General features: G+C 50.6%; 2 protein-coding genes across 2 annotated transcripts; one reads left to right on the top strand and one right to left on the bottom strand.

Annotated features, from left to right (window-relative positions):
* The first annotated feature begins 2,048 nt into the window (after positions 1–2,048).
* On the top strand, positions 2,049–7,863 carry Ccdc9b (coiled-coil domain containing 9B). The gene is given in 11 exon segments (XM_028767102.1): positions 2,049–2,195; positions 2,953–3,066; positions 3,361–3,468; positions 4,061–4,213; positions 4,290–4,418; positions 5,050–5,249; positions 5,497–5,552; positions 6,107–6,160; positions 6,248–6,338; positions 6,874–6,913; positions 6,997–7,863. Coding segments are annotated over 11 exon segments (1,632 nt in total). The 3' UTR covers positions 7,537–7,863.
* A 7,598-nt stretch (positions 7,864–15,461) lies between these two features.
* Inafm2 (InaF motif containing 2) lies at positions 15,462–18,291 on the bottom strand. The gene has a single exon (XM_028767025.1). It carries the CDS (start codon positions 18,186–18,188, stop codon positions 17,733–17,735), a length of 456 nt encoding a protein of 151 aa, XP_028622858.1. The 5' UTR covers positions 18,189–18,291; the 3' UTR covers positions 15,462–17,732.
* Between the last annotated feature and the right edge of the window lie 5,973 nt (positions 18,292–24,264).

The following is a 24,264-nucleotide window of genomic DNA, read 5'->3' as shown; positions in this document are numbered from 1 at the left end:
GGGCCCGCACTGGGCCAGGCCCTGGGGGAAGCCCAGGGCACTTAGCATATCAACTTCTGCTCTCAGACAGCCTCTGCCCAGTGGGAGAGCAGACAGATAAATGACTTTTTTTTCTGTGGAGAAAGTGGTAAAAGAATGTGGGGGCTGCTCAAGGGTGTGAGAAGCTGTGAGCAACACTTGGGGTTCAGTCTTGACTGTGGGGTTGTTCAGGGTACATGGTCCTTCAGCCTGATGGCTGGTAAATTTTTGCTTCTACATTCAGGTTATCTCCTTGTAGCCCTTCCAGAAGGATGGGTCATCCTCTCTGCAGGGTGGCCAGATTTCTGCCTGTGCCTCTTGGCCTCTCTGCTCTGACCCTGGCTGGGAGTGGACAAAAGCCTTGCCTCATCTCTGTAGTCTGTCGACATCCCTCCTCCCTAACCTGATCAAGGATTAAAATTATAAAGAAGGGGACAGCATTAGGTCTCTCTCCTCTAGGACTGGGATCTGTGGACCTCCTAGCTGAGCGAAGCATGGCAGCGGTGGGTACAGCGGGAAGCTGGGGACTTCTGGAGCTTTGTGGAATAGGGTTGACCTCAGCAGTATTTGTGAAGCAGAGAAGGTGGAGGAGGTGTGTGTGTGTGCATATGTATGTGAGTGTGTGTGTGTGCATGTGTGCGTGTGCATGTATGTATGTGCATGTGTGTGTGCATGTGTGTACATGTGTATGTGTGTGTGCATGTGTGCACATGTGTGTGCATGTGTACGTGTGTGTGTGCATGTGTGTGTGCATGTATGTATGTGCATGTGCATGTGTGTGCATGTGTGTGCATGTGTATATATGTGTGTGCATGTGTGCACATGTGTGTGCATGTGTATGTGTGTGTGCGTGTGCATGTATGTATGTGCATGTGTATGTGTGTGTGCATGTGTGCACATGTGTGTGTGTGTGTGTATGTGTGTGTAGACAAAAGCGGGGAAGGAGACAGAGATCTAGGAGCTTGGATGCGTCAGTGTTGCTGGGAAAGTAGACAAGAGTCTGACTCAGTGGGAACATCCGGCAGGAAGGGAGGAGGGTACACAGTGGCATTTGCAAGTAGGATGGGAACTCTAGAGCTGCAGAGATGGGGTGTGGGGCCAGGGGCGGAAGCCTGGACAGCAAAGGGGCTGAGGAGAGTAGCTAGAGAATGGGGGGGGGGGGTGTCGGGAGACTATGGGGAGGGAAAACATCTGAGGCCTGGTCAGTCAGGGACATAGGGAATGGCAGAGTTTGTGACGCTCATGTCAAGGCCTGGAAGTCAGGACCACATAAGAACTGAAGCTGACCTAGACACCCCTGAGCAGAGACTGGCCTCTGCTGTGTGAAGAATTGGGGAAGGGGTCTGTGTCCTTTCTTGGGATCAGAGAGTCTGCAAAGGTTATCCTGGGAGTGCAAGGCATGGAAGGACCCTGTGAGAGGATCCCAAGGGCTGCTGACTGTTCCCAGTGGAAATGCTAAGGACCCCAGAGAAAGGCTCCTTTGAGCATGGTAGGGGGCTGGAGACCCAGAGAGTTAGGCCTCCAGGAGTAGCTATGCTTGGAGTACAGAGAAAACCACATTCCACTTCAGGGACCAAATGGTGGAACATGGCATTTTAGGTCTGTGGTAGTGTGCGATGGCCCTGGGGAAGAGGTTTCTCACTCTTATCTAATGACTTAAACACGCTGACTAGACAGTCAGCAGGACAGCAGAGAAACGCTTGAGGGAGGGCTGTCTGCGGGGAGAACCTGCATCTCTTGCCTTTTCCTACTAGTGGGAGGGATGAAGACCTGTGTATGCTGGTCAGCTATCCTATTTGCCGGCAAACACAGACAGGAGATCTTACAGGGGCTCAGGACCACAGGTAAAAGTGGGTCCCCTGTGTGCCTAGATCTCCTGTGGGAGGACACTGAGGCAGGGCAGGGAGAGGTGTTAGACAAGACCAGCCGGCTGCTGGTGCCCTGGTCCTCGCCCTCTGAGAGTGGAAGGGTGGGGGTGGCGGCTAGGCGTTCCTGGCTGGGAGCCCAGAGCACTCTTTTGTAATCACAACATGATCTCTTGTGCTGAGCAGCAAAGCTGAAGCCGACAGGGAGAGGCCGACAGGCCCGGCTCCGGTGGCTCCAGCTTCCCTCCAGCTCTGGCTCCTGGGAGCTGCTTTGGAATTCTCTCAGCGCCTGGTATTTCCATGCATTTACTTGTGAGTGGCACCTCCTCTTTGGCAGGGGGCTTCTAGAGGATGGGAGGGAGCTAAGCTACTAAGCAGCCACATTCTGGGGACAGCTGGTGGCAGCTGGGCCTGGGAGGAAGAGAGCCATGGTGAGGCAGGTGGTGGGCTGGGCAAGGCACTGAGCAAAACACAGACCCCACAGCCAGACACAGAAGAACCTCAGATCTTATGCAGAGGCACGGCTTGCCCAGAGTAGTTCCCAGCTGAGGCTGCTATGGACGTGCTGTTCTCCTGTCTTGTCAGCCAGCAGCTCAGCTCTGGAGGGCTTGCTGGGCCCATAGGAGCTGCTCTCTCCTTCAGACTGAGCACAGGCTTAGGGAGTGGGGTCCAGTGCCTGGGAGGCCAGAACCAAGCTAAAGCCTCTCTCTGTGTGTGTGTGGTTCTAGATTTGGGAGGCAAATAGTCTCCCCTCGACCTCCTGAATCCCCTGGCAGCTTCCCAGTCATGGCAGGTTCGGCTGCCAGAGCCATTTTTAACTCTCATTCCAGGCTGTACTCACAGCAGAACCCCCTGGGGAGCCGGGGGAAGGGCAGACTGCTGCTGGGAGCAGAGGCCCTGGGTATGAGGCCCTGACCTGAGCCCCTCAGGAGGCAGACTAGCAGTCAGGCCTCACTGGCATGGGGCTTGGCCCTCTGTAGACCATCTTCCTGAGGAACTTCCTTCACCCTGTGTGGTGTAGCTTGGGGCTATAACCTGTTTCTTGGATTGGGTCTCTTGCCTTCTACAGGGACCTCACAAAGCTGAGTCCACAATGCGCAGGCATGAGGATAAAGATGCCGAGCTGGACCGTAGGATAGTTGCCCTGCGCAAGAAGAACCAGGCCTTACTACGAAGATACCAGGTGAGTGTGTTGTACCAGCTGAGAGAGCTCCTGTGGCTGCTGTCCCTGGGTACCTTCAAAAGGCTGTTTACACACTGGGTTCTCTTGGAGGGCTCTAGACTGTGTCCTCAGGCTTTGGCCCAGGGTTTGGGTGAATAGTCTCTCACAGAGGCTCTGTCAGAGTCTTGGGCACTGGTGATTCGGTGCCTCTGCCCCCTGGTGTCCCGCTAGTGTTTCTTTGTGTAGGCCTGTCAGCGTCTGTGTGTCTGTGATCCTGGAGGCCCATGGCCTTGCTGACCTCAGGCCCTCCCACAGGAGATAGAAGAAGATCGTCGGCAGGCGGAGCAGGGGGGCATGGCTGTGACCACTCCAGGGTTCCTCCAACCCGACAGCCTCACAGTCACCATCAGCCAGGTTCCTGGTGTAAGTCTCACCTTGGAGACAGGCAGGGTTGGGGCCTGGTCCATGTCTAGGGTGTTACAACTATCTCATTTTCTCCTAATTGCCTTTCTGGGTGCCTCTGAGTGACAGGCTTCCTCAACAACCAAGCTATTGCCATCTTCTCCAAAGGGCCACAAATGAAAGGCTAAACAGAAACCTTTGTCCAGACTTTCCCAGTCCTACAGCTCTGCACATATGCCCTATGTGCAGAGCACAGCCTCCTTCTTACCCCAGACACTGAGGCCGAAACCCTGCAGAGAAGTCTGCAATGAAAGCAAAAGAAACAGTGTCTTGGAGATAAAGCCATATCGTCTGCATATTCTGGATTTTTTGACTCAGAGATGACAAGCCCTTGTGGCATCTTGGGCCCCTCTGTTGGCTCTGAGCTCTGAATAACTAATGCCATTGGCATGTAGATTCCTGAAGGGCCAAGCTTTGCCATGGGCATTCCAGGGAGTCCTAGAACCCAAATCTAGGGAACCCCTCCACCTCCCCCCAGCACCCAGCACCCAGCACCCAGGTTCTGCTCAGGATTACTCATGAGGTCTGAGGACACAGGCGTCTTGCTCTGCAGGAAAAGAGGGTGGTCAGCAGAAACTGGACCAGGGCGCCCCTTTCACCTGGAGTGACTACCACACTGACAGATGAAGATGCTGCAGACTCACGGGGAACTTTCAGCATGGGGGACCGGGTGGAACTCGCTGTCACCATGGAAAACAAAGCCAAGGTGAGCAGATGAGGCTTCCAGCCCTCAGATCTCCTTCCTTTGGCTCAGTCATGATACTTATCTCTACCCTCTCCAGGCCAAGCGCATCGTGAGTGAGAAACCCACGACCCAACCAAGGAGCCCAAGGGCAAAAGGAACATCTGGAGGAGGCCAGGGCCGGAGTTGTCCCTTGCAGACGACTTTCAGCTCAGATTCAGCAGGGAAGGTACATCTTCAAAAAAGGGTAGGGACACAATCCCCATTTGGAGTAGGCAGAGAAACTAAGCCAAATATGTCCTTTATCTGGGCAAACCTGGCCTAGGCACTACCTGTGAGAATTCTTACCTTCTTCCCCTTCTCTAGCCAATATCCACTTTGGGTGTACCTTGCAGTGAGAAATGATTAATCTAGATATATTATCCAGCCATAATATGACCCATGACTCATCCCTAAGATGTCAGAGGGATGTGTAGGTGACTGGCTATGTGCCAGCTGTGACCTCTAGGTGGCAGCAGCCCCTTGTAATTGTTCTTGGTTTTGCTTACCGCCTATGGGTACCCCTTCTATCTAGGGCTGGTCTATCCACACCAAGGACTTTAAGAAACGCCTCCTTTCATAGATAGGGACAGAATACACAGAGAGGTTAAATTACCTGTCTCAAAGTGAACCTGTTGGCAGTGAACAAGTGGATGCGTGCAAACAGTTCGAAACAAGCACAGCATGCTGGAGAGGAGACAGACCTAATTATGTACTGGGAAGTGGAGACCTTGAGAGAGGAAGGGGCTCACCGACTCTAGAGCTTCGCTCAAATCTTCTCCCTACTTCTCCCCACAATACTAAGTATCTTCCCCTTGCAGGCTGTTTTGGAGCCCCGGAGTCCAGGTGTGGACCCAGGCCCACCTCCCCAACAGCTTTTGGGGGTGCCTCCAGAGGCCAGCTGGGACTACATGCAGTGGAAACAGGAGAGAGAGCAGATTGACCTGGCCCGCCTTGCCCGGCACAGAAACCCACAGGGTGACTGGAGTCGCCCATGGGACCTGGACAAAGCCAAGCCCATGTGGGTGGCATGGCTGAGCAGCTTGCTGTGATTGTGGGACTGGGGTAGGGTTAACTATGGGTGCCTCAAGGGAAAAGACTTGCCTGGGACTCTGGCCCCACTGTTCTGTGTGCTCTCTCTTTCTTGGGACCACCAACTCTGTGCTGCCCTGAGCTCTGGGGTTAGGGGAGACAATATCTGGGTGGAGCCTGATGCAGCCTTTGCCACACTGCCACTAGTGACTAAATGCTCTCCTCTGTCTACACAGGCCACAGAACTGCAACAAGCCTAGGGACAAGGACCTGGCCATGGGCAGCAGAAAGGGTGAGCAGATACCCACCTCATGTTCTTGTGCTTTGTTTTTTGAGAGTCTTAGCCCAGGCTGGCCCAGAACTCATGATACTCTTGTCTCATCTAGGATCTCACTATCCTCTCTATTCATCAAAGATGAAAAGGAAGATGGAAGGAGTCTGTCCTTCCTTCCCCTCCCACACTACTTGACCTCTCTTGTGTTTTCTTAGCTACAGCTCAGGCTAGATTCAGTGGGAGCCAAATGGGTCTTTCCAGATGCTGCTCCTTGTGGGGTAAAAGTCCTGTTGACCCTCCCTAGCTTGCTGTGGGAGGAGTCCTGTGAATTTCTGGTGATTTCCTTCTTCATACACAGAGCCTAGGGGCCAACGAGCTGGCCAAGTCATTTAGTTGGGTGTTGTAAACACAGACCAGGACCCCAGGCTTTTCTGTGGAGGTGGCTTGGGCTTTGGGAAGGTAGAACTCCTAAGGGAATGAATGACCATTGGAAGCTTCCAGGTACTAGAGCTCCGGTTTCTGTTTTAGATCCTTTGACACCTCCCATACCCATTTGTTTTCTTTCCCTTTAGGTCCTAGGACCCACCCGAAGCCTCAGCACCCACCATCATCCCTGGATGGAAAATGTGAGTTGGGAGTGGGAAAGGAGCAGAATTGCTTCAGCTTGGTGAGGGCAATTATTACAGTCTTCTGTCCTCTACAATGTCTTGCAGGTCGGGGTGGACAATCTGGAAGACCTTCGGTGACATGTACCATAGGCAGCAAACCCCAGGGGAAGGAGAGGCTAACTGGCAGGGCCCGAAGGTAACAGGTGACAGGGGGCAGATGGAGGGTGGCAAAATCAAGGCAGGTTTGTAGGTGTCCTAATTTCCTGGACTGGTCCAGGTCCCTCTGTTCCATCCCCAGGGCCCCTGATTCCTGGTTGCTTGTTGCCTGCCACAGGTTAATGAGATACCAAGAAAGGCCACAGCAGAGGTGTTAGCAGTTAGAGCCTGGTGCCCAGAGGCTGTGGTAATTACAACAGCTCACTTCCCCTGGGATGTGAGGTGTGCCTTTCCCAGGCGGAGCATGCAGGAACATGCCTGGAGTCCCCATGGATCTCAAGGTGCAGCAGGCTTGGTCATAAACAGCAGCTGGGGACCTGGGAGGGATGCTTAGAGGAAATGGCTAGGTTTGAGAAGTCAGGTCAGGCTGGGAAGGGAGCATCCAGGAGCCTCCCTGGCTCTACTCTGAAACCACTGGGCTTTAGCTCTCTCTGGGGTACACAGGCTATGAAGGGGGTTACTTGAAGCAAGGTGGAGCCTGGAACAGGACCTGCTGTTTGCTTGTGTTTCTACAGGTATGATGTGAAAGAAGATAGGAAGCTGCAGAGACAGGAGGTGGGTACTTAGGCATAGGCTAGGACAGGCTGGGGACAGAAGTCCCAAATTTACTAGCCACCTGGGCTATCCTTTTGCTTCAGGGAAGCCAGAGCAACCCGAAGAGTCCCAGTGCTGAGGAAGAGTGTGTACAGACTCGGAATGAAAGCGAGCCAGACAGACAAGAGACCATCCCTGCAACCAGTCCAACTCCAGCTTCCTCAGAGGGGCTAAAAGGAGAATCGGGAGCCTCTACAGCCAGTTTGTCCCCAGACTCTCCACAACAGTCTGACTTGGCTCCCCTTGACCTCTCTGTAGGAGGAGGTAGCAACCCCAATCCTGGAAAAAGTACAAGTATACTCAGTCCGAAGGCTGGGGCTCAGGAAAGTCCAGTGTCATGGCCAAATGGTTCTGAGCAGACCCTGGGGTGCAATGACCACCAGCCTGGGCTGGAAGTCCACAGTGGCACTGAGTCACAGAGAGAAGCAGAGACCCCAGAGCCCAAAGCGGACGGGGCTGGTAAGGCTGGGGTACAGCAGAACCTGACACCAAGAAGCAGGCCCCCCAGAGGAACTGGCCCAAGGGCAAGAGGCACAAGTAAAAGAAGCAGGGCTGGTGGTCCTGGCCCTGCAGGAAGATGCTGAGTGAAGCTCATGGGAGTTGGGGAGCTAGGCTGTGGAGGGGAGAACTCAGTCAAGAGTCTTCTGTGTGGTAGGAGTTACAGCTGTTAGTGGGAGTCTTGTACCTTCCTGGTTGAGCAATGTGGCAAGATTCCACAGGGACACCATGCCTCTTACGCATACCTTTCTACACAGTGGGTTTGTACATGTAAGCAAGGTCCCTGCTGTATTTTGCAGGCTGTGCTCTCTTGTTCAAGGCTGGTATCCCTGGCCTGGGCTTACTGTTACCTAGGCCATAAGCCTTTCCCACCAAGCAAGATTTGGCAAGACCCCAATACATGGGTCTCCTGACTCCTTGTAGTTCGTCATTGCCAGGTCTCCCTCCCCAGTCACAAGCCTTCAGGCTCCTCAACTCCAGGCACTCTCAAAGTTGGTATGGCCAGCCTAGCTCCTTTCTGATAACCATGCCTTTCATCCAGGTGATTCACAATCCCGGTCTTCTAAAATGGCCAAATTGGGATTTCAACAGTTGCCTGAGGCCCAGAGAAAGTGATTTGGGGTTCATGGCTAACAGGAACACACTTGGGAGTAGAAAAGTAAAATCCAAGGCTTCTTGGGGGAAAAGGAGGCATGGGGGGGGGGCTCTTTAACTGGGCTAGCATTCCCGCTGCCATGGGAAAATGAGAGCTCACTCACAGGTGCTGAACCTCCCTCCTCAGTTCCAGATCAGACACCACGGGTGCCCTGAATAGACCTTGCAGCCCAGGGGCCACTTCCTGCCCTCTCTTCCTTCTCCACTTCCCCTCACCAAGGCCATGCAAAAGCAAGCACACAAGATAGAGGAAGAGCAACCTCAGCTAAGTGCGACATCAGGATGTGTCTTTCTAACTCCATCCAGGCCCCTCCCACGAGGCCCACGTCTGGTGAATTATCCAGACTCTGCACAAGCTGTGGCTTCCTTTCAATACAACAAACATTTCCTGAGCATCCTCTCCCAGTAATCTAGCCAGTGGGCGAGGGTGACTCTGCCAGCAGGAGGGAGGGAAGAAACTCAGTCATCCAACAGCTCAAGGCTGAATGGCAAGTGCTGTTCTCATCTGTAGAAGCCTGGCAGCCCTGGGTAGGATGAGGGTAGGAGCCTGAAGAGACTCACCCCACTTCTGCTCCCCTTTGATATGGCATGTGCCCTTTGCTCCCAAGCCCTTATCTTGCTGGCGCCATGCAGCCCCCTTCCTCCCCTGCTCTCTACAGGGGTGAGTGGGTCTTCTATAATCCTCTGAAGCTCTAGGGAAAGTCCTGTCATCTCATCACTACACGTGAGGCCTGCGACTTGGGTTCCTTCCTTGTTCTTCCTTCCTGCCTCTTGGTTCCATCTCTATTCCCTCTCCTCAGGCAGGGGTGAATCTTCAGCAGGTCAGGCTGTTTAGAGAACTCTTCTCATGCTTTTGTGTGACATGTGGTGCAGGTTGAACTCAGTGGGTCTGGGGAAGGTCTGAACATTTGCATTTCTAATATGTCCCAGGTGAGGGAGACATGGTCGCTCCTTTTCTGCCTGAAGAACCCTTTGCAGAGTCAGGTTCTGTGTGAAGGGTTCAGGTTAGAGCAGACTCTAGATCTAAAGCAAGTTGCCAGCACTGCAAGAACTGGGGGAGTGCTACCCCTGCCAAGGAGAAGAGGCTTCCTGGCTTCAGAGGTCCCTGCAGAAGATTCTTTGGGCAGTGGGTACTGGAGTCAACTATGTAGTGCATCAGAAGGAAGCTGACTGAGATGTGACAGGATGAAGGGGGTGGAAGAGTCAGTGCTGTGGCTCAGAAGAAGTCCAGAAAGGGAAAAAAAATTCCTGTACATACAAGACATGCCTGGGCCAGAGTGAAGAATTCAAATTCACGTTTTCATTTTGCCTTCCAGTCTCAAGTATATTTTGACTTTGGAGTGTGACACAGGCCCTGGAGCTCATGACTCCTAAAGATGGGGCTGGAACAGAGCAGGTTTGGGCAGAGAGCTCTTGAATCCAGATGTTGCAAAGAAATGGCTGTGATTAAGAATCTGAATTCTTGGCTGGGGGCATAGGTTGGTAGAGCCCATTCTCAGTATACATGAACTTATAGGTTCAATGTCCAGAACATCCCAAGATAGATAGTGAGTCAGACAGATAGACAGACAGACAGACAGACAGAGATGAGGAGAAAGGAATAGAGAAGAAAAGGAAGAGGGATGGAGACAGAAAAGAGAAAACTCACAATTCACCTTCCACTTGATGCTGCCAACTGTGCAATGTGATCCATCAAACAACACAAGGCAAGGCACATGTGACCACAGGTTCAGGATGTGGCAGGGTTCTGGTTCAGTCTTTACAAATGAACCTAAGCAGGAGAAGGAGCTGACATGGAGGACTGAGAGGACATGGGGCTTCTCTTCATGGGCAACAGACTTTAGGGTCCTGAGGGAAGCTGTCCTGGTGATTGGTGAGAAGCCAACACAGGACATCTTCATTACAGAAGCCTGCAACAACAGCAAGCCTTTCCTGAGAAAAGGGAGCTCTTCTCCAGGATAAGATACAGGGGACACCTCTCAGCTCTCTGATCAGGTTGTACAATCTGCTCTGTCAGAGTCAACTATGGAGCAGAAGAAACCCATGTCAGCCATTCCTCTTGAGGCCTCAAAGGGCCACCCATGACTTTTCCTGGTTGCTTTGTTGAAAGGTCTGACCCCGAGTTTTGCCTTAGAAAACCCCCTTCCCTGCAACAAGCAGACAAGACTAATCTTTAAAAGCAGGAGTCTTCATTAAACACAACTCTGGGAAACCAGATGCAGGGCTGGAAGGAAGCAAGAAGGGTGCCAGGAAGACCTGGCAGGGAGAGGACACCTGGAGACGAGGGTAGCGGGGAAATGGAGAGCATCCTGTCAGAAAAGTGCGCGTTTAGATCCCAGGCACCAGGTAGAACAAAGCACGCACGCTGGAGTCTGAGACAATAAATACGAGCCCTGAACCTCCTATCTCCCTTGCTCAATGTTAGCCTCTAAAAGCCTCAGTCTCCTTACCTGTAGAATGAGGCTTGCTGCTCTGACCTTGAAGGGTTGCTGAGAACGCTAGAGTGTGCAAAACATGCCTACACACAGTAGACACTCTGGGAACAGTAGCCTGGTGCTTTGAAAACATGTTGAATAAATGAAGTGGGCGTTGATATGAGGTCTTTAGCTGCTTGGTTTCTTCCTTTTATTTTAACTTTTCTTTTTATTGGGGATCAGCACTCTCAGGGAAAGGAGGGATGATAGCTCAAGCCATTCTGACAGCCCTTCAGGACAGCTTCTTTTATTAACCCTGGAGGTAGGGTGTCTAGTGGGGTGCCTTTGCTTTTATATGGAGTATATACTCTATCTTTTCTGGCTCCGTCATAGCCCTCTGAGCTCCACAGCTGACTTTAGCTACGAAGGCTCCTCTTTTCTTCTGTTTAAAATACAAAGTCTCACAAATTCAGAGCCTAGTTTTTGTTTCATTACCTTCCTCCAGAAGTCATCCCCACCCCAGAGAGCTTCCTCTGGGTCTCCTGGAATTAAGTTCTGCCAAATGAGCAAATGACTGATTTTCTTATGGCCAACCTCAGCTATTTAAAACAAGGTACACGTTTGGAAGGTCTGACCATTAGTTAACTCCAGACTTGATTCTGCTGTCAGGGACAAGAATTATAGGAAGAGATGGCACTGGTCCTTAAAAACACCAAGAAATGGCAAAACTTTTCCATATGACTCTTTTCTGAGGTTGAGGGCCAGTGAGGGTTGCCAAGAGGATAGAGATAAACAACACTGTCCAGTGTCATTTATCAGTGGCCACAGACCCCACCAGCATCTCCTTCCAAGTCAGAGGCCTTTTCTGGGCTACTGAGGATAGAAAGGGTGACTGTGGCTGCCTCACAGAGGCAACATTTAGGGCTGGGAAAGACGTAGAGGAAAGAGGCAGCAGAAAGCCCAGGCTGTGGCTGCTTTCTCTCAAGTTGGCTGCGCCTACGTCAGGGCTCTCATTAAGCAGCCACTTGACGCCAGGGAGGTGAAGTAACGCAGACCTGGCACCAGAAAGAACAAATGTGGCACCCGCTGCTCCTTTTAAGGACTGGCTGGAGAAGCAGCAGGCCCCAGGGCAGGAGGTGAGGCAAACACACCAGCACCTTTGAGGCAGAGGGAGTAAGCTCTCAAGCCTACCTCCAGCTTAACAAGCTCTCCAGGGTGAACTGTCAAAAATAATGGACAGCGCAGGCTTTTTCCTGTCCTTACAAACTCTGGAGACCTAGTGCTTCCTCTCCTCTGCACAGGGCAGTCGGCTCCACCGAAGCAAAGCGGCCAAAAGTCACTGTGATAACCAGCTAACAGCACAGAAAGAGCCCCCAAACTACAGAAATCAGGGAGAGGCGGGGCCTGCGGCTCTCCAGCTTCAGCCTGTATCAAAATCACCTGGAAAGCTGTCTTTTGTTTTTTTTTGAGAAGGCAGGGGTGGCGGGGAGGGGGGCGTCTCTACTGGAACTCACTCTGTAGACCAGGCTGACTGCAAACTTAAGAGATCCACCTGCCTCTGCCTGGATTAAAGGAGCACACCACCACCACACATCTGGAAAGCTGATTTTAAAGTGAAGGCCTGCCTCCACTTCCTGAGCCAGCTGCCCAGCTGGTCTGGGTTGTGGCCCACAGTGTCACAGTTCTCCCAATTTCCCAGGTGATGCTGATGCTGTCAGGCTGGGAGTTAGCATCTTGTTTACTGGCTTTCCCTTCACATTTCTTTCCATGCATCATTTCCCCCCAAAGGGATACATATTCCCTTGAGAATATATTACCTCATGTGTATGCACAGTCCTTTTATTCCCAAGGTCGTAAAGCACTTTCATATCCATTACCTCTGTTCTCTCTCATGACATGCCATTTGGTTGGCAGAACAGGAGGCCACGCCTTTACCAATGCTACCAACGAGTTGTTTCTTAACCTTCCTGTTCAGGGTCCCTTCTGAGAACATCCTACCTCCACACCTAGGTCCTGGTCATGCATGAACCGACTACAGCTCAGAGATGGGCTCCCATAACTTTTAAAATATATAATTTATTTTGTATGTGTATGTTGGTTTTGCCTGTGTGTATGTCTGTGCACCATGTTTATAACTGATGCCCGTGGAGGCCATAGGAGAGGGGGGACTCCTTGGTTGTTAGCCACCATGTGGGTGCTGAGTATTGAACTTGGGTCTTCTGGAAGAGCAGCAAGTGCTCTTAACTGCTGAACCATCTCTGCAGCCCTGCTTCTGTGACTTGACACTGCCCAGCAGGCACCTAAGGGGACCTGTGGCCTCTAGGATACAAGAAGGAAAAGCTCATAATGGCTACGAGCTCATAGGGAGCAGAAGGGATATTTAACAAGAAACCATTTCTGATTAACACAATTGCTTTTTTTTTTTTTTTTTGACATGTTCGTTTTGAGAGTTTTGAAGTCCACTTGGCTCAACGAATACCAAATTAATGGTAATGATTTCTGGAAAATATTCCTGAGGATATTAAATGGAATCTTGCTGTTGGTATAACTGATGGCTGAAATTAGGACGATGGGGCTGTTTAGGATGGAGTATGACGGCCATGGACACAGTGTGTGGTGATTTCCTGGTCCCCTTCCTGTAGCTTAACCAAGGCTTCAGAATTGTAGGACCACATGGCTCAGCAAAGGAGCTCATGACTGACTGACCAGGTGACTCACGTGTGAGAGGGAACACTGGGGGCCTGGTTTGTTGTGACTGTGGCCATCTTAATAGAGTCAGTGTGTGTGGCAAAGACAGGCTTTGTTTGTTTATTTTTTGATGAACCATTGGAAGGAACAAAAAATCGTAACACAGGCTCTTTGCAGTAGAAAACCACAGGCTATGTTTGTGAGGGAAACAGATGTGACCAAAAGACTGTCAACAGTGCAGCTATTTTTGTAGTCCCACATTAGTGCTGGGGCAGACAGGACAATGAATGGGTCGGAAAGCCTATGCTGTACCCATGGATGACAGCCACGGACTTCTGGTTCCCAGATAAAACTGGAGGGCCAAACCCAGGCCTGTCAACACGGAAGAAAGAAACAGTTCAGCTGGGTCAGTGTGGCTATCAATGTGGTTTCAATGGGACTGTGGGCTGTGTTCCATGCAGGCTCTACGAGTGGGCCGTGACAGGGACACCATGATGACATGCCAACTGCTTCCAGCATGTTGACCACCCAGGTGATTACCAGACTCTGAGGGCCCAGTGCTTTGTGCCAGGCACTGAGTTGGCGTTGGTCATGAGGAATGAGCAAAGCTACTGCACTTCTTTCCTCCCCAGAGGGAGGCCAATTAAACAGTACAGCTGTGGCCCTTTTGTTACTGAATTGCAATTCCAGAAATACCTCCATTTTCTGCAGACAGGAAAGGGAGGGCAGTCATTACCCTTTTAAATAGCTGCAGTGGCCCTAAAGCCACCAACCTTTCAGTCTCCTTAGAGCAGCAAGTAGGAACAAGTCCATGTTCTGCCTTCAGCATTTCAAACCAGGATATAAATACTTGACTACAGAACACACCAGCGTAGAATTCCCCAGTGAAAGCTGAAAAACAAGGTAGATGCAGAAGCTGCTCAAACCGAGGTATCTGTACTGAGATACAGCTGTCAGTGGGGAAATAAAGCGTCAGAGAAACACTTCTTGTACCTGATCATCCATGGAGGACAGAGGGAGATACAAGCTCATCCAAAGAGCTCCCTGACCCTGGACCTTCAAAATTTCATTCTTTTTTTCCTACGTATCCAGGCTGCTAGAGAATGACCAGTGCTAACTCTTAGTATAAGCAAACACATAGGGGTTGTCCCAGTGCAGAGCAGGGAGAGGGAGAGGGAGAGATAGCCAACCCCCTCATACAGACCTTCTAGGCTTAAAAACACGGACAGTTAGTTTTGCTCCTTCCCAACATTTGCAAAGAAAGCTGTTCCAACGCCTGTTCCCATCCCATCGGGCCCCGTTCTAATCAGCCAGCAGGCTCTCTGTGTACCTACTGCTGTCTTTGGCCAGTGTGGGAAGCTGTGTGCAGCTGTAGAAGCCACATGTCCCCATCTGCAGAAAGAGGGGCTGTGTCCAAAAGCCACCAAACTCACTCTCCTGCTCTGCTGTACCAAGCCCTCACAGAAAGCCTTTGTGTAGGCTGAAGAGGGAAATAAAGGAAGGCGGGACTTTTCCCTTGCCTCCCTGCAGACTACAAGGTGAAGTAAAAGCACAGTGGCTACCCACTAACTGCTCTGGAGAAGTGCAGGCCACAGGGGGCTCCACCAACACTGGCTTCTCGTTCAGGATTTGTGCTGGGCTCCATTGTCTAGTAATGAGCTGAGCTCAATTCCGTACCGTGTATTTTTGCAGCAGAACGAATCCCTTATATTTATGCTTTTCACCCACAGATCTTTTTTGTTTGCTTTAAGGGTAGAAACAAACCCTTACCTTTGAAGCAACCTACACCTCTCAGCAGCTTGGCTCCAGGGGTGATAGGCTCTGACCAGGCAGTGCAGCCACATGGCCTTGTCTTTCCAGTGTCAGTACTTCCTAAGTTATCAAGAGGCCAACAGTTTAAGGTGAGAGTGTGATGCCAGCAGGCAGCTGTCTTCACCTCAGACAGCTAAATGTTTGTGACTAAAATTTAATATTCACACTTACTAGTCCTTTAGCTAATTGTCCGCTTAAGGGTCCTGTAGAGTGGAACTTTCTTTGGCAAAAGCTGACGCTATTTTCCGACCAGCGGCACCTGCCTGCCTGAGCCGGATCCTGGATCCTGCCGCCCCTATGGAATCTGCTCAGCAGCAGGCCCTGAGACAGCAAGGCAATTGCCTTCTCCTCCCAAACCTATTCATCACATCAGCCTCCACACCTGAGACCACCTCTGCTCCTCCTCCACCAGTCAGGAAGAGAAATGATCAACTTACACAGGCTTAGGCAGAGTTCTTAGAATGTATTTTTGTTCACCTGAAAAATAAAACTTTTAAAAAATATACAGGACTTTTAAAGTACAGGTATATCTTGAATGGCTGAATTATAAATAATGTCTCTGGTCATGTTCACAGCTAGGGCTGGAGAAAATGTCCCAATTCCAGTGAAGGCTTATAGAGTCAGGAGGCCAGCTGGACCACAAGTGGTCTTGCTGAACTCTTTGATCCAAAGTGGATTTAAACAGTCCATAAAGCAGGGTCAGGAGGGGAAGAGGAATGGACTCCCAGACACTCTCCCATGAGTCCAGAGGATTCTTGGAATAAGAGATCAATTTACAAATTATTAAAATATAGGACTAAAAATTCACACCATAAATATAAATGACAGGCTATTATTGAAGATACAAAGTGGCATTTTATGTTTCTTCCCCCCAGTCTCTCATCAAAAATTTAAAAAGTCCCCATGGGCCTCCTAATGACTTAAGTCCTCATCAGCTGTGAAGAAATCTCCAAGCCCAGACACCTTGGGTGTTAGCAGCCTACTGGGAGGCTGCCAGCTTAGTTGCTATTTTCTTGCCCAGGACAGGACATGGCTTAAATCAAGACTGTTGTCCTGTAAACCTGAATCAGAGCTAACTACAAGGTAGGCCAGAAAAGTGGATAAGTGGATAGACAGTTTCAGGACTAAGGTGGGCAAGGTTGCTGTTTTGTTTCTTTTTTAAATAGCTTATTTCCCAAAAAGGAAACACTAAGGGGTTTGATCTCTGTCACTACCCACACTCAACTGCCTAAAAGCAAGTAGCAGGAGGAAATGGAATCCAAACTGAAGAAGAATAATTTCTGCTGCCCTGGAGCTGTGTAGCTCTGTGTGTGTGTGTGTGTGTGTGTGTGTGTGTGTGTGTGTGTGTGTATGTGTCACCACCTCTAGAAAATCGTTGGCTGCAGTTAAGTGGACGCTTATAAGGAATGAGAAAGAGAAGCTGCCAATTCAATCTTCCCATAGCTGGTCTCTTCACTGGCAATCTAAGCACACTCCTGAACTTGAATTCTACCTTCTGCTCTTACCCTCTAAAGCAACTCAGAACCACACCAAAGCTCTGGTTTTGCAACTGATTTGGTCCTAACGGCAATCTGCTGTGTTAGGCTCAGAAAATAGGAAATGCAAAAATGAGTAAGACGAGATCTAGAAGGGCAAGAAATTAAATAAGACAAGATCTGGAACCGATAAGATAGTTGAGGAGCCGGAAAAGGAATGAGAAAACACTTGCCAATCACTGTACTTAAAAAGGCTTGCTCTTCCTAAAGGAATTCTGTGAGGGAAGGGACTGATCTAAACACAGCAGCCTGACTCTTTCTCTCCATCGCCCCTGGCGTGGATCCAGAGACTCAGGCTACAACAGGAAGCCACTTTGGTGGGAGCACTAGGATGGGAACCGGAGGGGGGTCAGCACATTCCCCACCCTCCCTAAACGGTTTCTATTGCTAAGGTTTTTCCACTGTCATGTTAGCGGTCTAAGAATGATTATACTCTTGTGTAAGAACGTCAGAAACTTATCTTTCTGAAACAGGAAGGGAACAGGTGAAAGAGTGGGTGATGGAAAAGAAAAAAGTCTGTGTTTGTGCCCTTCTGGCTAAGTGCAGTTTGAAGGCCAGCAAATAGCTCTTGCTGGACCCCACCATTCAGTAGCTACCCAGGCTGTGGGGAGATACATAGAATTCTATGTGATTATAGCGTCTAGTGCATATGTCAACAACTATATACAGGGATCTATAAATTAAACGCATGTCTGGCCACTGCAACTAGGTTGACGTACCTGAGCTCCGCTACTTTTGGTGCTCTCTTCTTTGGGAGAGCCTCAGCTTATTAAAAAAGAGCCCCTACACAACTCCCTACCTTCCCCTGAGTCTTGGGGAGGGGGCACCCGAGTCACCCTCTGCGTTTAGGAAACACCAGAGCTAGCAGCGCAGAAGGGCTGGGTGCTACGCTCTCCCCACTCTCCCCACCCTCCCCCAGTTCCCCTTATGGCTCAGGGCCCTGGCGCAGCACGGTGCTGGGAAGATCAAACCCCGAGTCCCCGGCGAATCGTGGTCCCTTGGCTGAAGATCCGGTTGTGCATTACCGACTCCCGGGGCAAGCTGACGGTTGCTGAGGTGTGTGGGGGCGTACGTTCGCGTAGGGGTCACTCCGGCGGGCTCCGGACCCGGTCCTGCTGCAAAGTCCTGCTTGGGGACTTGGGGGACGTTGATTCCCGACCGTCCCCAACGCGGAGAGATTCAACGACTCCGGGGCTCTTCGGCCGCTTCCTCTTCGTCCTCGTCCGGCCCCTGCGGCCGCTCGAGCGGCCCGGCCAGGGGGCTGTCTGCAGCGGGCTCCGGGGGCGCCGGCCTCGCCGCCTGCAGCGGGGGCGCGTCGCGTGGCGCCTCGCGGCGGGACGACCTGGTGGTGTTGGGCCCCGCCGCCCCCGAAGTCCCAGACGGGCCGGTGGTGTTGGAGACGCTGGGGGGCGGGCCGACGGCTCCCCCCGAGGTCCCGGCGCCCACCGGCTGCCAGATGAGACTGTAGTAGACGGCCAGTACGATGGCGGCCAGCGACACGGAGAGCACGTAGGCGAACACCGTGGCTAGCCGGACCCACTTCTTGTTGGTCTTGGCCGCCATCTTCGCCTTCTTGTCCCCGGTGTAGGTGGCCGGCTTACCCCGCTCGGCCGGGGCCGCGTCGCGCTCCTTCATGGGGGGGCCCCGGCCTTTGCCCCGGTGCTCCACGGCCCCGGCTGGAGGGGGCCTGGCGGCCTGAGAGGACTGGGCAGGGGGCGTCTCGGCGCCCTGGCTTCCCGGCGGCTCCGCGCTCCGCCGCTGCTTCTCACGCCGCCCGCCCGCAGCCCGCCACCGCGTCGCTGCCGCCGCCGGGGCCTGGGCCCGTCACCGCCGCCAGCGCCGCCGTCGCCGCCGGCCCGCCAGCTGCTTCCCGGCCGCCGCCACAGCCACAGCCGCCCGACTCTGCGTCCCCATCCGCTGCCGCCGCCTGCCCGGCCGCCGGCCGCCTGGTCTCCAGTGGCCGCGCGGACCGCGCGCTCCGGCTCTAGCCCGGCTCCCCCGCGGGGCGCGCCGGTGCAGGGGGCGGGGCCGCGCGCTGCCGGGGGGCTGCCCCTTAAAAGGGCGATGTAGGGGCCCGGAAGTGCCGCGCTGGGAGGCGGCTGCGGCGGGGCGTCGTGGGCCCAGTGGGGGACGCCCAGTTAAGAGAGAGTTAAGGGAGGCTGGGCCTTAAAGGGGCGACAGGCTCTTCTTTAAAGGGGGAACGGCACTTTGCCGGAGGGAGTGCGGAACCGGGAGGTGGCAGGGAGGGGCAGGCTGCTCGAAAAGCTGTCAACTTGGGTGTCTCCTCACATGGCCCCAGGCTAGGAGGTGGTAGGTGGGAGAACTTGCCAGGCCCACCTACACCAGGTCTCCGAAGTGGGGCTAACACTAAGCTCGTGCTCTCCGCGTAGCTGTCGCGTAGGGAGGAGGTAGTGTCCCAAACCCCTTCACCCCAAAGAGCCTGGTTCGGGTCTGGAAACCTGGCGCCTGCACACCGAAAGCGCGGCCTGTCGCGCTTCTTCTGTTGGGCTGTACTCTGAGACCACTCGAATCTTGTCTGATTGGGTCCTCTTAGGACTCCCCCGAGTCAGGCTAGCGTGAGTCTCAGGGACAGAGCCAAAGGTTGAGTTTACTAGACTCGCCTGCCACCTTAAGCTCAAATCCCACAACAGGTCTCAGGTCCTACTTTCTGGTCTTCTGACTCTCGGTGCTGGCCTTGAATTGTACCCAAGGGGCTGCACTGAACTGGTGGAGGACATCTCCCAACGTTTTCATTCTTTGATCCGCTTCAGCCCCAGGATCTAGAGAATTGTCTTTTCCCATTGAGGCTTGGTCCTACCAGGCTTCAGACTTTGTTTGCTCTTAGGGCCCTTCGGTTGCCAGCAACCCCTCTGCACGCAGGTCCTGATGTAGTTGGGGCGGGGTGTGGTCTCTGCGAGGGCCTGGCTGGCTTCTAATCCCGTGGGCAGGACTCCCTCTGTTCTTTCCACTTCTCCCTTCCCAGGAGCCTTTGACTTTGACTTTCCTTATCCAGCCCTTCCCCAAATTTTCCATCCCTAGGCACAGAAGCAGCTACCAGAAGTGTACTTACTAGTGGGCTGCTGGAACCACAAGTTTCTAATCCGGTCCTGGTTGGAGGCTCAGGTGAGGCTATGCCTCTAGCAATGGCCCACCCAATGCTATTTCAAGGAAAACCGTGCCTTTTTAATTTCTGAGAAATTACAAGGACATTGGGAGTTTAGTGTTCATTGGCTTCTGTGGATTGATAGGCAGTGTGTGTGTGTCTCCCTCTATCTCTCTCATACACACACACACACACACACACACACACACACACACACACACACACACGGGGTGAGGTACTGTTCCTAGGGCAGCCAGAGCAGGTCTTGAAGGTGGCCTGTAGCATTAAAGCCCAAGAATCACCATCAGGTGTTGTTTTCTCCTTACTCAGTTGTTCTCTGACCTTCCTGGTGCTGTCGCTCACAGCACCATCCCAAGTTGAATTACCATTTAAGATCTCACATAAGATCTTAAATCTTTGTTAAGGCCCCTTTGACTCCCTTTCTGGAATGCACTCCATATTGCCTCTTCCTATTTCTGCTGCAAATTACACTTCCTTTTTCATTGCTTGCTTCCCAGCAGAGTCGGAAAACAATGTGTCACTCCTTTTTTATTCTAAACAATGATGTACTTGAAGCCCTTATTCAATTCCTCTCCCTATTCTTCCCCAAATGAAACAGTGCCAGATTCTTTAACCTGTCGTCAATAAGCACTATTTATTATCTGGATTTACATAGTGTCTTTTACCCCTGGAACTCAAAATGCTTTCAGATATAATTGAGCCTGATCTCCCTGGTGCCTTAGCCATTAAGAAACCATTAGCGTATTCCTGTTGCCGGCAACTAAATGGCCCCCTAGTGGCCTGAAAGTGAATATGCTTTTCTAAGTGCCTCTCCCCCACCAAGGTTAGGCAGGAACTCAAGAATCAAGGCAAGTTTGGGAACAGAATGGACCCAAAAAGGCCATCTTTGGTGAATATCCTCAACCACCCTAGAGCCTCTTGTACAACATTCCTGTGGAGCGCTATGCCGCATCAGCTAAATGAACGTCTCTGCTGAGGAGCCTCATTGTCCGCTCCCTGAAGAAGCCCTTTCCGCCTCTAGAAAAGTTCGAGGCAATCAAAGCAGCAACACAACCTATATATAGTCTTAGTGTGTGCCAGGCACTATGTCTAGAGTCATAATTATTTGCAATATATCAGGTAGTTAATATCTATCTCCATTTTGTAGAAGAAACTGTTTCAAGGGGGTTAAGGTGCTTACTCCAGGTCACTTGACTAGAATTCAATGAACACCCAAGTGTTACTGACTTCAGGACTTAGATGCTTGATTCTTACTCTACTCCACTTGGAAGCACAGCTAAACCTTGTCTCTGTAGTGGATTTTGTGGTGCATCAGCCGTGTGTCCATGGGATGGAGATACTTTGCCAGGAGTATTGGCTACGGATGTCTCCCTGCTGCTACTGTTCCTGGGAATTATCCCCAAGCAGGAAAGGAAGTTGCCTCTTTCTCCTCAACTACCAGACCATTGAGTAGAATGAAATGGCAATGAGACCCAGCCAGAGATCTGCAGGGTCCTTCTGGGAAAGAGGGAAGGGCCCTTGTACCCTGCAGGAGTTGCTGAAGTAGACACCATGTACTGACAGGAGCCAGAGACTCCTGTATAGTATAGGTTAGTGGAGTGTGGGAAAGGCTGAACATGACATTGAGTGAGGGAGTCTGTTGTTATGGAACCGCTAGCCTGTGAAGCAGGATTTAATACCCTGACAATGACCTTGGGTGATCGGAGAAACACCAGCATAAAATGGAAGGCCAGAACTGCCATGGAAAAAACCCTGAGAGTTGGGGTGCTACTGTGGATATTCTATATGTGGTCAGGAGCCTATTTAAGTCTGGCCAGAAGGCTCAGACAATACTTAGGTATCAAAGCAAAGAGGGAAGGATACCGGTATTGTAGCATGGAGCGTCTCAGTGTGAGCTGTCCTCCAGAGGCCCACAAGAGGCCCTTCTATAACTGGCTCTGTGAAATAACAGAAGTCAGTTGTTAAGGTAGCTAACATGATGAGCATCCAGTGTGTGTGTGTGTGTGTGTGTGTGTGTGTGTGTGTGTGTGGGTGTGGGTGTGGGTGTCCTGTCCAATAGATCTATGGATCAGGTTGATACTGTAGTAACCCTGGGGCAAGCTAGCTGAGCGGCTCACAATGGCACATTGAGCCTCGACTGTGCCAGAGGTTCTCAAGCACTTTATCTCGGCTTTCCAGAGCTCGCCTTGGTAGCACATGCATGTCGTCCTCGATATCTGAGAAGCTGAGGTAGGGAAACCACTTCAGGCTGTGAGTTCAAGACCAATCTTGGCAACATGAGACAATTAAAAAAACTGAGGTCAACAAAAAAGTTTTGTTATGCTAGAGAGATGACTCAGTGGTTGAGAGCATTGAACTGGCTGCTCCTCCAGAGGACTGGAGTTTAGTTCCCAGCACCCACATGACGGCTCACAACTCTCTGTAACGCTAAGATTTTATACTCTCACAAAGATAGACATTTAGCAAACACCAATGCACAAAAATAAACCTTTTTTTGTGTGGGTTATAGCTATTGATTAATTGGCACATTAGAAATGAGGCAGGGATTTATAAACTATTAATTTGTTTGGACATTACAATTCTATTGCATGTGAACAAAGGACATGTTTTCATGAAAGTCAGTATATTTCTTTTAAAAACAGTTTTTTTTTTAAAGTAGCTTGGTTACTTTTAAAGTAACCAAGACTTACTAAGTTGCAAAGGTGAGGTACAGGTAGTCCTGGCTTTCCTGGACCTCACTATGTAGATGAGGCCAGCTTTCAACTCGCAGGGCTCCGCCTGTCTCTGCCTCCCCAGTGTTGTGATTAAGGGCGTGTGTCACTATGTCTGGCCAGTTTCACATTTTTACAACTCCCTTGAACATTGCTTTATAGAAGACAGCTGGAGGCTTACTTTTGCTGGCACTGTGTTCCTTCGGTCAAAATATATAAAGAAAATCTGGCATCATGTAGATATGTGGTTGGAAAATAGAGGAGTATTTTAGTAGACTTTCAGATCACTGTGGCTATTTTTTGTACTACACCAAATCTCAACAAGTGCTAAGTGGAAGTTACAATGCAGACTATAAAACGTTATTACTATCCGGGTGGGGGTGGCAGCCTCACAGGCCTTTAATCTTAGCACTGAGGAAGCATAGGCAGGTGGATCTCAGAGTTCAAGACTGGTTAGGTCTTTAGAGTGAGTTCCAGGACAGCCAGAACTACAAAGAAAAAACGTCTCAAAACAACAACAACAACAAAACAAAACAAAAAAAACACAACAACAACAAAAACCAAGCCAAACCAACCAACCAAACAAAACAGCCATACCTCATTATTACTTTATCAATGGACTTTTGGTACTTACTTGATTGAAGTCACTGTCTACCTTGCTCTTGGGAAGGCATTTTTATCTATGCATGATTTTGTAACATCATGTTTTAGTTATTAGAAAAATATTGACTTAATGGCATGCATATTTCCAAATATTGATACACTTAATGATGCAATATAATAATCATTTTTTTGGTAATTCCAGAAACGGTTTAAGCCCTTGGAAATCAGTCAAGCTCATAATATAGTGCATACAGGTTATTCCAAATTCTATTTTTACTTGAAAGGTCAGACTTTTATCATTGACAATAGATGTGAGTTTTCCTCAAAGTGACAGGGACACTTGGTTCACATTTGAGAAAACATCTGCCAAGTCGACAAGTCTACATGGCAACAGCTTTATGTCAGCTAGTCTTCAAGTGAGAATAATGTTCCATAGCAAAGGTGGCCAGTTCAGGTCGTAACCCAGTCACTCAAGTGTTTTCCCCGAAGGGATACTTACACTTCTGTGTGCAGTAGAGTGCTCTATGGCCTGTCACTGAGCATGTTAGAAGGAGCTGTGCGGAAGTGTCCGTGATTTAGTATAGTGTAACACGTTATTGCTTGTGAAGGATGCTCTTAAGTGAACCTGGGTTTTGCTCCCTTTTCTTCCTTTTCCTCTCTTAAACTCATAGTTCATGTGTTGCTTTCTTCTCACTATTATGTTTGTACCATTGGTGCAAACGTCAGACCTGTTTAAAAGGCAGAATACACATCTTAGTATTGTGAAAATAATTTTGACATTGTGAAATCTCTGAAAGGGTCTAAGAACTTAATATAAGATTGGAAACTTTGGAACTTCTAAAGGAAAATACTTCAAGATGTAGGCCTAGACAAAGACCTTCTGAATGGGCTCCCAGGGGCTCAGATAGCCAACCAGTCAGAACTGACATCTTGGATTCATTCCATCAATGAAAGGGCTTCTTTATAGCAAAAGAAATAGATGCCAGTGTGAAGGGACAGGGTGGTGTGTGTGTGTGTGTGTGTGTGTGTGTGTGTGTTAACCCCTCATGTGCATGCAGGGGTTACCAGCTATTCATCTGACAGGGGACTAATATCCAGAATATATAAAGAATTCAGAGGCTGGAGTTATGGCTGAGTGCTTTCACAGAGGATCCAGTTTCAGTTCTCAGTACCCACATGGCCCCTCACAGCTACCTGGCCCAGGGCATCCGAGAGTACCAGGCATGCCTGTGGTGCAGAGACACACCTGTATTCAAAACACTCATACATATTA

Source organism: Grammomys surdaster, unplaced genomic scaffold, assembly GCF_004785775.1.
Source record: "Grammomys surdaster isolate TR1022 unplaced genomic scaffold, NIH_TR_1.0 170, whole genome shotgun sequence".
In the NCBI taxonomy this organism is placed as follows: Eukaryota; Metazoa; Chordata; class Mammalia; order Rodentia; family Muridae; genus Grammomys; species Grammomys surdaster.
The sequence above is the reverse complement of the archived record's forward strand: the minus strand, read 5'-3'. Positions and strand labels throughout refer to the sequence as shown.